At 45.2% G+C, this 15,698-nt stretch overlaps 2 protein-coding genes and 1 long non-coding RNA gene across 8 annotated transcripts; 1 reads left to right on the top strand and 2 right to left on the bottom strand.

Moving 5' to 3' along the window:
- Positions 1-508: 508 nt before the first annotated feature.
- Positions 509-2,137, top strand: LOC109525435 (uncharacterized). 2 transcript variants are annotated; one of them, XR_002170149.1, is made up of 2 exons: positions 509-1,216; positions 1,282-2,137. It is a non-coding gene; the product is annotated as an uncharacterized LOC109525435 (long non-coding RNA). The 2 variants fall into 2 exon arrangements; XR_002170150.1 differs by having other exon boundaries at positions 509-1,222.
- A 2,344-nt stretch (positions 2,138-4,481) lies between these two features.
- mccc1 (methylcrotonyl-CoA carboxylase subunit) lies at positions 4,482-11,519 on the bottom strand. 2 transcript variants are annotated; one of them, XM_019885515.1, is made up of 19 exons: positions 11,441-11,519; positions 10,241-10,284; positions 9,829-9,968; positions 9,645-9,740; positions 9,217-9,338; positions 8,980-9,127; positions 8,408-8,529; positions 8,214-8,325; positions 7,859-7,940; positions 7,655-7,782; positions 7,392-7,575; positions 6,952-7,061; positions 5,957-6,173; positions 5,775-5,861; positions 5,416-5,465; positions 5,183-5,320; positions 4,992-5,099; positions 4,707-4,778; positions 4,482-4,625 (listed from the first exon to the last, which is right to left on the bottom strand). In XM_019885515.1, the coding sequence occupies exons 3-19, from the start codon at positions 9,907-9,909 to the stop codon at positions 4,494-4,496; spliced, it is 1,989 nt and encodes a 662-aa protein (XP_019741074.1). In that variant the 5' UTR covers positions 9,910-9,968; positions 10,241-10,284; positions 11,441-11,519; the 3' UTR covers positions 4,482-4,493. The 2 variants fall into 2 exon arrangements, with proteins under 2 accessions (XP_019741074.1, XP_019741066.1); XM_019885507.1 differs by lacking the exon at positions 11,441-11,519 and adding an exon at positions 10,663-10,976.
- lamp3 (lysosomal associated membrane protein 3) lies at positions 11,290-15,696 on the bottom strand. Of its 4 annotated transcripts, none has more exons than XM_019885538.1 (7): positions 15,467-15,696; positions 13,788-13,892; positions 13,624-13,706; positions 12,337-12,462; positions 12,172-12,244; positions 11,895-12,065; positions 11,290-11,814 (listed from the first exon to the last, which is right to left on the bottom strand). In XM_019885538.1, exons 1-7 carry the CDS (start codon positions 15,507-15,509, stop codon positions 11,675-11,677), a joined length of 741 nt encoding a protein of 246 aa, XP_019741097.1. In that variant the 5' UTR covers positions 15,510-15,696; the 3' UTR covers positions 11,290-11,674. The 4 variants fall into 4 exon arrangements, with proteins under 4 accessions (XP_019741097.1, XP_019741090.1, XP_019741105.1 ...); XM_019885531.1 differs by lacking the exon at positions 15,467-15,696 and adding an exon at positions 14,624-15,445; XM_019885546.1 differs by lacking the exon at positions 15,467-15,696 and having other exon boundaries at positions 11,895-11,934; positions 11,999-12,065; positions 13,788-13,988.
- Positions 15,697-15,698: the final 2 nt, after the last annotated feature.

The raw sequence follows: 15,698 nt of genomic DNA, 5'->3' as shown, positions 1-15,698 counted from the left end.
AAGTGTGTTGTGGAAGCCATATTCTTTTTTTTTTTCCAGGAAGATGGTGGCTGTCGGGGTTTTTTTTTTTTTGTTTTGTTTTTGGCCTTCTTCACTCAGCCTGGCGACAAAAAGGGCGTCTGTCTGTCCCTCCGAGGCCGGGATGCTCCATCCTTCCCTTCCGATACGTCCGATCGATGGCGGTCCAGCGAACGGGCAGACGCCTCGGCGAGTCCCGACTGACGCACGCCGCCGACTCTTGACCGACGAATGTTTCTGTCTCCTTTCAAACGCCGTTTCGTGTCACAAATCATCTCGTTCATTTCTTCAGTCATGCTTCCCTTTTGTTTTTTTTGTATTTGTGCTATTGGACGTGACGTGTTGATTTCCCACCGGGCGGTGGTCGCCGCCGGCGTGCGTGACCACCTCGGCCCAGTTTCCACGACGTACGTGGTTCTTGTCTTTTCTCATCCTTGGCATGAAAATAATCCAAATGGTTAAAAAAAAAAGCAGGCTCCAGTGAGTGGAGAAGCCCGACAAGACAACCGTTTTATACACGGCGAGGTTGGAGTTGTGATGTTTCCGTTATTTTTCCAAGATCCTCTGTGGGAGAGCCTTTCCTGGTCCGCCATGTCTTGTGCTGTGTTTTTTGTTTTTTTTTGGAATGATTGCGTTTGTTCCATAGCGTTATCATAGACGAGTGCGAGCGCCGTGTGACCTCATTGCAGTTTTAAAGAGTAGCACCATTTTGCTAAATTCAGAGGCGGGCGCATCAGTTCATTTTGCCGGCCCGTCCTTCTCCAGCGGCCGGGACGCCCGTCAGTCCGTCTTTCTCAATCTGTCATTCTTTCAAGCCCAACCAAATTCCGTCATCGTTGCTTTCACGGCGCTTCCGTCGTTGCTCAACGAGAGTTCGGCGCTGCTATTTGAAGTCACTTGTCTGTCAGTCCTTCATGGTTAAATATAAAAATAATTCAATATGTAAATGGTTCAGGAAAATCTTAAATTCATTGAACGGATGATTTTATTCAGGAGGCTACTCAAATGTCATGGCCCCAAAAACCCGGAGTCTCCCCTCCACCGGAACGGTTCGACCCAACCTGTCATCTGCCACCAAGCATCACGTCACTTGAAAACAATGTCAAAGGAAGTTCAGGATTGAGAACGTCTGATGTTGATCATTTTTGTGCACAGTGTATTCATTAATAATGTATTTCGTTTTGTTTGTTTGTTTTTTGTTGTTGTTCTATATATTTAATTCCAAGTAGTTCGAGAAACCAATCTACAAATGCAGTTCCAAAGTTTAATAAGTCAGACAATGAAAGCACAGCACTCCGTTATAGTCAGTCGGTCCCGACCCGGTTACTGACGATGACGTTAACGGTTGGAAAGCCACTTCCGTCGCTGCTTGGTCCGTCCCTTTCTCAACGTTTCCAGTCAATTGTTGGCAAAACGGGCGTCCGTCGTTGACGGGTTGTCGGACCTTCTCACCTCAGGTTGAACTAAACCAAACGCACGAACAATACGGTCTAGTTTTTTTTTTCTGTCTTCCCCTCATCAAGGAGAACTCAAGGCTGCTTAGTCTTGACCTGAGAATCGAAAGCTATTTCTGGGAGATGATTTCTCAGCCATGCGACACCCCCCCCCTCCCCCCCACCAAACAAAATCATGTCATCCATCTGCGGCGTTTAATGAAGCCGTGATATCTTGGTACGAGTCCATTGGCACCTAACTGGAAACGGTTTTCCTATTATATGAATGCTCTCGATGTCGAGTTTGCGTTTCCAAATGTTCTAAGTGGAATCCGCAAGCTGTGTCCCTGACGCAGAACTGCTCTTTGACTTTGGTCTGTAATCAAAATGTTCACGTCACTTGGGAAATAGGCCTTTTTCAATTTGCTTTGGAACGAGTTGAGATTTTGCAGGCCTAAATTATTCAATAAGCCGGCCAAATGAAAAATGTGAACCGATCTTGTGTGTTGTGCATCAGCACGCGGCTGATGTGGCTCAGCATGGAGGTTAACGGGGAATCATTTGGACTTTCACTCCTGTCGGCTGATGATGTCTGTTGTCTGTCATTCCTCTTGTTATACTGTCTTACAGCTAATGTGTATGAAAGTGCGGTTATATTTATGAAATAAATACATTTTTAAGCAAGAGCAGTTTTCTTGTTTGGTTGACCACAAAGGGACCTGTCAAAGCCAGCCAGCCTGACGCTGTGCATGAAACCTCCCCTCAGAGGTGTTAGGAGTATTGATGTTACTCAAGTAGAAATATCAACTGCAGCTATTTACTTAAGTATAAAAGTAATGGTTTTAAAACCACCAAGTATAAACTGAATACAAGGAGGGGGGAAAAGTATTGAAGCAAAAGGCACACATTTTGATACGTTATATGTGCCCTGGTAGTCAAAACACGGGTTTCTTATTAATCACTCATTCGTACAATAATAATGAATCAGATGAATCAAACCCAAAGTTTTTGACATGACCTTGAAGACAAACCCTTGGGCCGCATTACGGGGACAAATTGGGTACAACCCCAAATTCCACCCCAAACGTTTTGAAAAAGTCCATAATAGTGACAATCTTGTATTAAAATGTTCTATTGAAGGCTACCCATTTCAGCTAACTGGAAACGGTTTTCCTATTATATGAATGCTCTCGATGTCGAGTTTGCGTTTCCAAATGTTCTAAGTGGAATCCGCAAGCTGTGTCCCTGACGCAGAACTGCTCTTTGACTTTGGTCTGTAATCAAAATGTTCACGTCACTTGGGAAATAGGCCTTTTTCAATTTGCTTTGGAACGAGTTGAGATTTTGCAGGCCTAAATTATTCAATAAGCCGGCCAAATGAAAAATGTGAACCGATCTTGTGTGTTGTGCATCAGCACGCGGCTGATGTGGCTCAGCATGGAGGTTAACGGGGAATCATTTGGACTTTCACTCCTGTCGGCTGATGATGTCTGTTGTCTGTCATTCCTCTTGTTATACTGTCTTACAGCTAATGTGTATGAAAGTGCGGTTATATTTATGAAATAAATACATTTTTAAGCAAGAGCAGTTTTCTTGTTTGGTTGACCACAAAGGGACCTGTCAAAGCCAGCCAGCCTGACGCTGTGCATGAAACCTCCCCTCAGAGGTGTTAGGAGTATTGATGTTACTCAAGTAGAAATATCAACTGCAGCTATTTACTTAAGTATAAAAGTAATGGTTTTAAAACCACCAAGTATAAACTGAATACAAGGAGGGGGGAAAAGTATTGAAGCAAAAGGCACACATTTTGATACGTTATATGTGCCCTGGTAGTCAAAACACGGGTTTCTTATTAATCACTCATTCGTACAATAATAATGAATCAGATGAATCAAACCCAAAGTTTTTGACATGACCTTGAAGACAAACCCTTGGGCCGCATTACGGGGACAAATTGGGTACAACCCCAAATTCCACCCCAAACGTTTTGAAAAAGTCCATAATAGTGACAATCTTGTATTAAAATGTTCTATTGAAGGCTACCCATTTCAGCGACAAACACGACCGTGAAAAAACGATCACATCTAGTCGGCCTACAAATGCAAATACAGTGCAGTACATTTAAGTGACGTTTTGACTCCTGCGCATTCAAAGGTAGTGTGTAGAATGTAGTGCCATCTAGCGGTGAACTCATAGAATGCCACGACCTCAGCTCGAAGCGTGTCTATTTTGAAGCTAGCAATATTTAGGAATTTCGGGGTAGGTTAAGCAACAGATGGGATTTTTTTTCCCTGAAACGAGGTTAACGGGGAATCATTTGGACTTTCACTCCTGGCTGATGATGTCTGTTGTCTGTCATTCCTCTTGTTATACTGTCTTACAGCTAATGTGTATGAAAGTGCGGTTATATTTATGAAATAAATACATTTTTAAGCAAGGGCAGTTTTCTTGTTTCACTCATTCGTAAAATAATAATGAATCAGATGATTCACCTCCCCACCCCCCCAAAGTTTTTGACATGACCTTGAAGACAAACCCTTGGGCCGCATTACGGGGACAAATTGGGTACAACCCCAAATTCCACCCCAAACGTTTTGAAAAAGTCCATAATAGTGACAATCTTTTATTAAAATGTTCTATTGAAGCCTACCCATTTCAGCTACAAACACGACCGTGAAAAAATGATCACACATCTAGTCGGCCTACAAATGCAAATACAGTGCAGTACATTCAAGTGACGTTTTGACTACTGCGCATTAAAAGGTACAGTGTGTAGAATGTAGTGCCATCTAGCGGTGAACTAATAGAATGCCACGACCTCAGCTCGAAGCGTGTCCATTTTGAAGCTAGCAATATTTAGGAATTCGGGGTAGGTTCAGCAACGGATGGGATTTTTTTTTTTCCTGAAATGTCATAGCTATAAATTACGACGCATGGTAACATCCGTATAATGCTCAGCTTTTATTTATAAGATTTAAAAACAAACAAAAATATCTCAGAAACATTGACGGAGCCTGGGCAGCTGCGAGGTTTTCCGTTGACCTACTGGGCCCCCTCCTCGTCGGCCCCGCCCTCTTCTTCCAGCTCCACCAAAGGAGCGTGTCGATTGGCCTGAGCGCCCTCGTTGAAGAAGACCTTGGCGATCACGCCCGCCTTGGGTGCCCGGATGATGTGCTGTTGGGGCATCGAAGCAATCACACGTCATACCGCCGTTCGGAGAGGAAGTCCGCGTGGGCTTGTTGGCGTGCTTCTCACCTCCATCTTCATGGCAATCATGACCATCAGCGGGTCACCGACATTCACTTTGTCGCCCGCCTTCACCAGCACCTAACGCAAACCAAGTCATTGTCAGTCTGAAAATATTTGCTGAAAAACTGTTTGTGTGTTCAGGCCATGGCATTTTCTCATTGAAAAGTATTGTTTTTGCAACATCTAGGTGCCAGTGAACTAGGTTCAAGTGAGTTGGTGAAGTTATCGCATCTACAGGCAATGAAAGCTGGCGAGAGAGCTGCTCTGCGCGTGTAGATGAAATGAAAGCACCTTCTCGATCGTTCCAGTCATGGGGGCCACGGCGCCGCCCTGAGCGCCGGATCCGCTCACAGCGGCCAGATACTTTGGAAGCGGAACGGACACGTCAGCGCCGCCCTCCTGCGCGAGACGGCACAACTGTCAGACGTCAATGGTGGCACAACGCCGAGCGTCTGAAGATAGCAGAGAACCGAAGCGCTGACCGTGGAGAAGAGGTGAACGCTGTTGTCCACGATCACGAGTTTGGGTCGAGACTTGACGCCGTTGACGGAGGAGTGCAGGAAGGAAGCTCCGCCCTCTGTCTCCAGCTCCCCCGTCACATGGAACAGCTCCTCTCCCAACTGAAAGCGGCCGACAGGGGGAGAAGAAAAAAAAAAAGATTTCCTACGGCTTCCCTTTGAACGTGTCGTGAAGCATCTGTTCAAATGTGCCATACCTGCATCGTGTAGCTCCCGTCTTCGTTGTACGTGATGACCACAACCACCTCTGAAAAGCAAATCCGAATCGTTTCTCGATCGCGAGCTCAACTGAGAGTTGCAACTTCCTACCGGGCTTTCTACTCGTCCAATCTAAAAATATCAACAAGTAATTCCTTGTCACTAGCTGATGCTAATGCAGTTTGGATGGTTTTCAAAACAAAAAACGTTCCTCCCCCAATTAACTTTCTGGCGCAAGCATCCATTTTGAGACCTTTAGCGCCACATCCTTGCTCCCCAAAGCGTTACGATGATCGGAATGCGCCAAACTGGCCAATTTCCTCGCTCCCGGTTTGAGCGCACCACGCCAGCGACTTACTCTCGTCTCCCAGCTGTAGCGCCAAGCTCCTGTGCAAGCGCGTGTTCAGCCTCCAGCCGCGACTCGAGCCAAATGGCGAGGAAGGATCTGGTGGGGCACAGAGACGCGAGTGGTGACGGCTCTTTTTCCTCGCCGGCTGCTTCCAACGCGCGCGAGGCCGCTGCCGCGTCCGATCACCTCACCTGTGGAAGTGCCCGCCGAGTCCTCTGCGCATTTCTTCTCGCGCAGCAGCAGGCCCAGGGCCGCCTGGCAGACGGTGGCCCCGGAGGGGGCTTTGGGCGGCGGGAAGAGATCGGCGTAGTGCTGAGGGATGAAGCTGGTGCTCACGTTGCCCGCCTCAAAGTCCGGGTGGCCCGAGAGGCTCAGCAGGAAGTCGATGTTGGTGCTCAGACCGACAATCTGACGGCACCGCAAGAAACCCATTCAAAACGCAATCCACGTGCCGTTCACTTTTCATGTAACGAGAGGTGCAACCATTAAATCGATGAAAAGACAATTGCGAAAATTAATCGCCGATTATTTTTGACAAGCAATGAATCGTTTCGATGTCTTTTAAAATTTTAAAGTGATCAGAACTTCAGCTTCCGATTTTCGGTAGTCCGGCAGGAAAGCAGAGTGATATCTTTGTGTCGATTTCAAAATATAGCAATTGTGTGTGTGTGTGTGTGTGTGTGTGTGTGTGTGTGTGTGTGTGTGCGCGCACCAACTCCGGTTGATCGAAATAGATTCCATGTCTTACATTGTATTGCCTCAAGCTGTAGCGCAGCTTAGAAGATGAATGGATGGATGGATGGATGGCAATTCAACTCTATAAATTTGAGATTGCAGACTCCAGCCACACACACACACACACCCCCACCCCCCCACACACACACACACACACACACACACACACACACACACACACACACACACACACACGATAAATTAATTCAGGGCTTCTCACAGCTCCTCAGTAAGTATCAAGGCTTTGGCAATCATCTCTGTATGATAAATGACCACTAGATGGCAGGAGTGGTTCAGCTTCCGATTTTCGGTAGTCCGGCAGGAAAGCAGAGTGATATCTTTGTGTCGATTTCAAAATATAGCAATTGTGTGTGTGTGTGTGTGTGTGTGTGTGTGTGTGTGTGTGTGCGCGCACCAACTCCGGTTGATCGAAATAGATTCCATGTCTTACATTGTATTGCCTCAAGCTGTAGCGCAGCTTCTGTAAGGCAGCACGGCGGTCCTCCCCCCACACCACAAGCTTTGCTATCATTGGGTCATAGTGAGCGGACACCTCGTCTCCTACAAAAAAAAAAAAAAAACACACACACACACACACACACACACAGGATAAATTAATTCGGGGCTTCGCACAGCTCCTCAGTAAGTATCAAGGCTTTGGCAATCATCTCTGTATGATAAATGACCACTAGATGGCAGGAGTGGTCTGTAGGCCTTCAAAAATTTGTCAAATGGTCAAAAATGGCTGCCACCGGTTCTCCCAATTAGAGAAAAACAGCTGGAATGAAATGAGTAAGGACTTCTTTTTTTTCACAATTGCAAACCTCGGGTGTCGTTTATCCTATGAATGCAGACGCCAAGACATTTGGGGAAGCGATTTGAAACTCGCACCTTCTCGGACTCCGGTCTCGATGCGAGTGTGCTGGTCTGGCGGAGGCGTGGAGAGATGTAGCAGAGGCCCCGCCCCTGGGAGGAAGTCGTTGTTGGGATCCTCCGCATAAATCCGCGCCTCAAAGGAGTGACCTCTGAGCATGATGTCATCTTGAAGCAGAGGTAAGCGCTCCCCCGCCGCCACCTGCGGGAGACGAGGGGCCCCACATGAGAACCGGTACGGGTTCAAGAGCCGCCAGGTCACAGCAGCACGCCCGGCTCACCCTGAGCTGCCACTCCACCAGGTCCGTGCCGGTGATCATCTCAGAGACGGGATGCTCCACCTGCAGCCTCGTGTTCATCTCCATGAAGTAAAAGTTGTGCCGGGCGTCCATGATGAACTCGACTGTGCCTGCAAAGCGACACGGCACACGAGTGTTATGGGAAGGAGGCTAACGTACCGGTAAACCCGCGTGTGCGTACGTGACCTGCTCCGACGTAGTTGACGGCCTTTGCCGCTCTCACAGCTGCTTCACCAAGTTTTCTGCGAACCTCAGCATTGATGCCAGGCTGTAAGAAAAAAAAAAAACAAACAAAAAAAGCATTGTTCACTGGTCAGATGCACGCGTCACACAGCAACGGTGATTATAAGATGATGTTTCTCATTGCTAATATACACTTTTGCCAACAAGGAGTGGACAATATGACCTCAAAATAAATTCATGGTGTCAAGGGTCTGTTTTGGGGCCCCATTCTTTTTTGCCCCCAACAACATCTCTCATGATCTATGATAATGACGTGTTTCAAACTTGGGTCATGTGATTGATGTTGAGAGGCACTGACTCCTGGCGCTTCCTCGATGATCTTCTGATGTCTCCTCTGGACGCTGCAGTCCCTCTCAAACAGGTAGACGGCATTCCCGTGCATGTCCCCAAACACCTGAACTTCAACATGTCTGCACACGTGCACGATGAGGACAATCCAAAAGTCACTCTCGCGTCAACAGCGCTGCAGTTAAGTTTGCCTTTTTTTCTGACCTGGGATCCTCCACAAATTTCTCGATCAGCATGACATCATCATTGAAGGATTTCCTGGCTTCTCGTCTCGCAGACTCCAACTGCTCCAAGAAGTCAGAGTCGGACCGTGCAATGCGCATCCCCTAAACACACGGCAACGTGCATAAGTTATTGCTTTCATTTCGATGAATTATTATTTACAAAGGTTTCTCCTTAACTTGGAGCCCACTAATTTGCAGATTTTTGGTTTCCCCCTTTTTGATGGGAAGCAAACCTGTGTTTTTCGTGGGATGACAGGAGACAAGTATCAAGTATCAATAATATTAAAATGTTGGGTGAGTCAATTTTTGTGAAAAAAAAAAAAAGACACACAAAATGGGTTTTTGCACTTAACGTTAGTTTGCTGTTAAGCAGTTTTGTGTCGTGAATGGTCATTTTTATATACAAAAGCCCTTTACACTGGAGGATATACATACATATATATATATATAATTATTTTTTTAAATAATATTATTATTTTAATGATTAATGATGTTTGGGAGCTTTTCGAACAGTTCCTCTGAGGCCACCCCGCCCTGAACGTGTCACCTCACCTTGCCACCCCCTCCGCGGACCGCTTTGATCATCACAGGGTAGCCAATCTTTTCCGCCTCCGCTCGCAGTCTCTCATTTGATTGGTCATCGCCGTGGTAGCCTCCGATGATTGGCACGCCGGCAGCCGACATGATGTGTTTGGATGTGCTGAAACGTAAATGAAAAGTAGGCGCCATTCTCACTAAGCTCGGCAGGGCAACACACAACATGTGGCAAAATGATATTCTTCAGTGTACCTCTTAATGCCCATGTCCCGGATGGCAGAAGATGGCGGTCCAATGAAGATGATTCCATTTTGTTTACAAGCCTCTGCAAACTCTGTGTTTTCAGACAGAAAGCCGTAACCAGGGTGGACTGCCTAAACAAACGCAGACACACATCGGTCCCCATGAAGTACCTCTTGGTTTCAAATAGGTTGGTGACCCCCAATTTAAAAACAAAGAAACTTCACAGGACAGCGCTATCAGTTTAAGTAACGACGAATCAAAAAAAATGGTGTGTCAACTGACAAACTACAAACTCAACACTAAACATCTTGTTCAATGAATTCTTTAATTGCGTCAATCACAGATGAAGATTCAAAACTACTGAAAGACTTCTTGTCATCACTGTTGTTTGAAGTGTAGGAACAGCACATGTGTCCGCCGAGTACCCAACCACTCACGTGTGATCCAGATTTCTTGGCCACTTCCAAAACCTTCTCCATGTTGAGATAACTCTGCTGGGAGGCAGGCGGCCCAATGTGGTAGGCTTCATCGGCCTGGAAAAACAGTCCGAATAGAGAATGGAGCTTCAATATGTTTGGGAGCTTTTGGGACCTTTCAAAGATGCACGTTGAACTGACTCACCATGGCTACATGCATCGAGTGGCTGTCAGCATCGCTGTACACAGCCACAGAGCGGACGCCCATCTTCTTTGCTGTGCGCATGACTCGGCAGGCGATCTCCCCTCGATTGGCTATCAGTACCTTCTCGATCCTTCCCCTGCCTACCAACGGCATGACAATCTTTTAGTAGATGTTCGACAAAATCAAAACATGACCGGATAAGATCCTGCAGCAGGTAAATTGTACTGTTTGCATTAGAATCATCAAGTTTCACCAGAAAATACGGATGACTGCTGGATCTATCATGTAACACTAATCTGTGCATCCAACAATACTTAATGCAGCTCTGCTTACCAACTAACGGGAATTACATTTAAAGTACATTCAAAATCCAAAGCTACGTGTTTTCTAAAGAGCATTGAGCATCTCTCACCTCCCGAAATAAGTCTCGCTCCTCTTTTGGTCCATGACAATTTCCTGCAAAGAGATTTTTTTTGCACAACATGAATTGAATGGTGAATAATCGGCTCACAAAAAGTGGAGGACTGCAAACATCTGTCAACGTAAACAGACAGCCTATCACTTCATTTAACCTTGCTTGGATACGAACAAATGCTGACCTCTGTACAACAAGTCATATTTCCTCTCGACAGTTGTGACAATCTCCGCAACAGTTAAGGTTTAGCAACAACTTGTAATTTTTAGCCTTCGCGTTTGTTTCTGGTTATCTCGGTTGACATTTCCAAAAGTGATTGCTAGCAAGCTAATGAAAGCAAAAGGATGAGCGTCCCCGGTGACACGACAGCGCGCGCAATATTTTGGAGACAACGGCACGCAAGCCATTCATTCACTCACTGTGTGAAAATCCTTAGACCGTGTAGAGTCGGGAAACTTAGAATGACTGCAGCCATTGCTGTCAGCTTGTACGACAAGCTAGCTTGCTCGCTCACTGACTTCAACACTGCTCTAGAAAAAGGCGAAGCGATACTGTCAAAACACTATAAAAACACTCTCAAACCTTTCCGCGTTTGTAAAGCCAACCTAATTTGGGACGGACGCCTAAAAGACGTAATTAGCTCACAATTTGACGCGTAAAACAAGACAAGTATTTGGACCAAGTTTGTATTGTATTTTTGAGCTTTACGGGGATTCGTAGTGTCGGTGGCCAATGAGGGATGAGGACACGGAGGCGGGAGGTTGCTGCAATTACGGAAAAATATCAGCAGGTGGCAGCATTTCAAGGTTACAGTCAGCGAACTGTACAGTGCTGCATTTACTGTGTGTAACTCAAGAGTACGCTACAACGTTTGGCGTGTCTCATGAGTTAAAAGCGTTCCACGCTACTCTTGGAAGGCTCTTGCAATATTTGTTGCAAAAATCTAGACTTTTTTTGTCTTCAAAACTACTTTATTAAAATGTATTTCTTTATTGTATATTTGTTGTTTTCACGTAACTAATTCAATATATGTTTTTTTTCACCATATCTATGAATGATTGATATGATAATCTTGATTATTATGATGGCATCTTGTTTTCAAATAATACAATTTAAATATGCAATGGGGGAAACCTATCTGACTTCATCAAGTGTCATAACAATAAAAATGCTTTTACGTGGACTAAAATATCTCACCCATCATCATTCTAAAAACTCGCATCCATCTTCTGTGCCGCTTGTCCTCATTTTGGTCTCAGGTGAGCCGGAGTTGATCCCAACCGACAGTGGTTGTGAGATTTGATCCACCCTGGACTGGTTGGCAACTGATCACAGCGTTATACAAACACATTGTCCATAATTTCAGGAGATTTTACTGAGCGACAACATCAAAATACAGTACCGAATGATAGAAACAGTTCCAGACAGAGCTCAGAGACGTTCGTAGCCACGAGTACGATTTTCTTTCAGCAATAAGAAAGTCAGGACACCAATCATCAAAAGGCCAACCGCCACAGCCCAAAGGATAATGGGGATGATCCTCTGATTATAATCGGCCAAACACTCGTCCACTGAAAAAGAGGAAGCCGATTTAAAAAAAAAAAAAAAGAACAAACGTAATTGCAGATGAAGCGAATAGAAGTGTATGCACCTTCTCCATAATGTCCACCGGGCACACCGAATGCCTGCATCTGAAGAAATACCAACTTAATGCTCATTTCTGAAGATGTCTGAAGCACGTTTGTGGATTTGCACCGAAAGCTTCGACCGTAAGACGCCGCAAAGAGCTTGCCAGGGGATACCAAACCCAAATAAGTCTCATCTGAAGAGGGGAGGGAAAGCAACAAAAGGACAAACTTAGACGACATGCTCAGAAACCGTCGGGTCATGTCAACGGTCCTTTCTTTTTTTTTTTTTTTTTGTCTTACTTGCACATCCTAAGCAGACGGGCAGAGGAGACAACGAAGCTGTAAGCTTGGTGACGTAGAACAGATTGTTTTCCTGGGAAGAGAAGACAAATTGTGCTTTGTGATTAAATTTTTTTTTTTTGTTTCCTGCACTTGAAATTCGCCCAACGGTGGCGTGCGTTGTACCTTTTTGAACGTGAACTGCAGGCTGGCGGCATGATCAGGGAGGGTGAGAGACAACACGGCCGATTCCCTGTGACAGGACCCACTCACGTGGACCTTGAGAGGGTCCAAGTTGAAAAACCAGCTCTTCTGAAAATGTTCAAATGATAACATCTGATTTCTCGTTCTCTCCATTTGCCCCCATTGCAGATTACGCGACGTGTTTTACAATAAACATACGAGCACAATGAAGAAATAAATGAAGCATCATTTTGGGTTTTGGGCATTTTAAAAAATATGATTTTTCCCCAAATTATCATTTTCAGATGTAATCTACATAATGCTTATAAATGTGATACGAAAAATATCTAAAACAACATGATATGGCAAAAATATTGTTGTGGATTTTGTTATGAGGGTTTGAACATCTGTTCCCAAAAATCTGATTTTTCTGGCTATTCCTTGATGGGTCAGGCATTACAGGGTTAAGAAGCCGTTTTTTATTATTATTTTTTTTCTGTGTACCTGTGGATAATACGGTTCTACTTTTAATTTTGCAAAGCACATTGAATTAGCTCGTGTATGTTGCTTACGCGCGTATGCTGCCTAATGGCACAAAGAAAAGACAGTATGACTCCATCTATTGGCCGTAAAAATAATGACACTTCGTAACTGATATGGAAAGCAGACATCGAATTTAACATCAGTGCCACGCCCTCTTATCATTTTCAGATGTAATCTACATAATGCTCATAAATGTGATACGAAAAATATCTAAAACAACATGATATGGCAAAAATATTGTTGTGGATTTTGTTATGAGGGTTTGAACATCTGTTCCCAAAAATCAGATTTTTCTGGCTATTCCTTGATGGGTCAGGCATTACAGGGTTAAGAAGCCGTTTTTTATTTATTTTTTTCTGTGTACCTGTGGATAATACGGTTCTACTTTTAATTTTGCAAAGCACATTGAATTAGCTCGTGTATGTTGCTTACGCGCGTATGCTGCCTAATGGCACAAAGAAAAGACAGTATGACTCCATCTATTGGCCGTAAAAATAATGACACTTAGTAACTGATATGGAAAGCCGACATCGAATTGAACATCAGTGACACGCCCTCCCTCTACCACAAAATGTTGTATTGAAAAAAAAGCACATCTGCATTTGGTTTATCCGGAAAAGGTACAAGACATTTCACAAATGTCCTATTTTTTTTTTATCCCACTTCTGTCAATATTGACAGTCAAGAAGCCTGCCTTGAGTGGAAGATGCATACACAATCCCGCATAAACAAGAGTGAGCGTGCAACCTTCTTAATGATGACAATGTACTGTGCTCCCAGGGTGGCTTTGACGCACAGTTCCCCCCGTGGGTTTGTCACATTGTAGGTTCCTGCAGAAAAGCACAATGGCCAAAAACTGCTTGGTGAGAGACAGTCCACAGAGTGACCGACGAATGAGGTGATAAGTGTACCGATCAGAGGGAGGACGTCCAACGGGCGCAGGACAGGCCGGTAGATGTGAGCCCCAAAACTTGAAGCGGCAACGATGGAGTTGTCATTTCCAAGTAAGTGGACCCCTAGGAGAGATTCACGTGATTTAGCCATCGATCCATTTGCAACACCGCTTTTATCTGGCATGAACAGGGTCGTGCTGGAGCCCATCTCATCTGACGCCGGGCGGAAGGCGGACTACACCCAGAACTGGTCGCCGGTCAGTCGCAGGGCACATATAGAGACAAACAAGCACGATCCCACGCTGCCCGCTCACAAATCAGGCGAGTGGACCTCATATCATTTATTCTTTCAAACGATTACATCAGAAAAAGTACCGCATATCAATTATTCCTATCGATAACAAGTAGAATGGCAGTCAACAATCTTTTTTTTTTAAAAAAGAGGTCATTTCACAGTACCGCACGGTAGAAGAAGACAAGATGTGATGCTAATTTGGCATTTCCTTGCGTCGATCTGCGTAAGTTTCCGGGTGTGGTGCCTCAAGTTTCAAGCAGAGGAAACCACAACGATTTTTGGTTACCGACAGTGCCGTCAGCTCACTGGGACACACCTTCGTGATCAGGCAACGCGTGACTCTTTGAAGCAAAAAATAACTTTCAGTTGCATGTGATGAATCAATCAGTTATGTTCCGAACACCCGCCCGCTCTCCCCCGATCAAAATGATCGTCACATGATGGCCAAAAGTTATTTCGTGTCAGTATTGAGCCGCGTAGCACAAGCTGATAACACATCTTTTTGCGAATGTGAGGATGTAATGTGAGAGGAAAGCCGCAAATGTCGTCGACGACGTACCTGGAATGAAAGCAGCCAAGAAAAGCAAACGCCATCCACTTGAACAACTGCCTTGCATTGTAAAACAAATGCAAAACAATGATCGGATGGCGAGCTCGGTGGAGATGCGACCTCGGGGGTTATGACCATCTAAATGCTCTGCTTTTTTTTTTTTTTTTTGAGTCTCTCAGAGAGGAAGTGCAGTGTCACGGAAGGGGAGAACAATCGTGTGTCACTCTGCCTCGACACCTCTCAAGTTTGAGAACATTTTGGACATCTTGCATGCATGAAAAAATGCTTATTGTTTTTTTTCCCAGGCCACATGATGGACATCAAAAGTATCCACACTTGGGCCCACTATTCAACTGTATTTTCATGCCGCTCATGTCGGCGATAATTTGGGAGAGCGACTGCACGTAACAAGTTAGCGTACAAAGTTTGACAAGCACCGGCTTGGATATAAAACAAGGAGGAGCTCAGCGGTCGATTGTTGTTCTTGGTTGATATGGTACAAAATCGTCTTTGCTCATGGGAACAGTTGGCTTTTGGGACAAGCTGTGTCGTTTAATAAAATGTGTTGTTCACCTTCCCAATTTGTGAGGGACAAATACACACAAAAACACACACACACAAAAAAGATCCAATCTGAAGGGTTCAGTGCACCGGATGAATCAAAATGGTGGAGGGTAAAGGTCGCCAGGGACAAAGTACCAGCTAAACACACAAACCACACACTTACTATATGGAACCACTGAGAGCCCTTCAACCCAAACTCTGGGGTTTCCTCTCGGAAGTCCGTACTTTTGGTTGCTACGAATTAATGACCAGGAGCGCGCGTGTGTTGCTGAAACCACGCAAGCGCACCCTCGTCTGAAGTCACTGAAGATTTGCCGTGAGGGTGTCTCATGTGCCGTCACGTCGCTCGCTTTGACTGAGCAGGTCAAACAAACAAGCAAACATTTACTCTCCTTGCGGTCGCACAACGCTTGTGGATGCATTTGTGTGAGTGAGTGTGTGTGTGTGTGCGCGCACGCGCGTGCGTGTTGTGTATTCTGTCTGCCCTCCTGTCCTGTGTGTTGACCGGTGAGTCATCATC

This window comes from Hippocampus comes, unplaced genomic scaffold, assembly GCF_001891065.2.
Source record: "Hippocampus comes isolate QL1 unplaced genomic scaffold, H_comes_QL1_v1.1 scaffold90, whole genome shotgun sequence".
In the NCBI taxonomy this organism is placed as follows: domain Eukaryota; kingdom Metazoa; phylum Chordata; class Actinopteri; order Syngnathiformes; family Syngnathidae; genus Hippocampus; species Hippocampus comes.
Note: the sequence above shows the minus strand (reverse complement) of the source record. Positions and strands in the feature narration are given on the sequence as shown.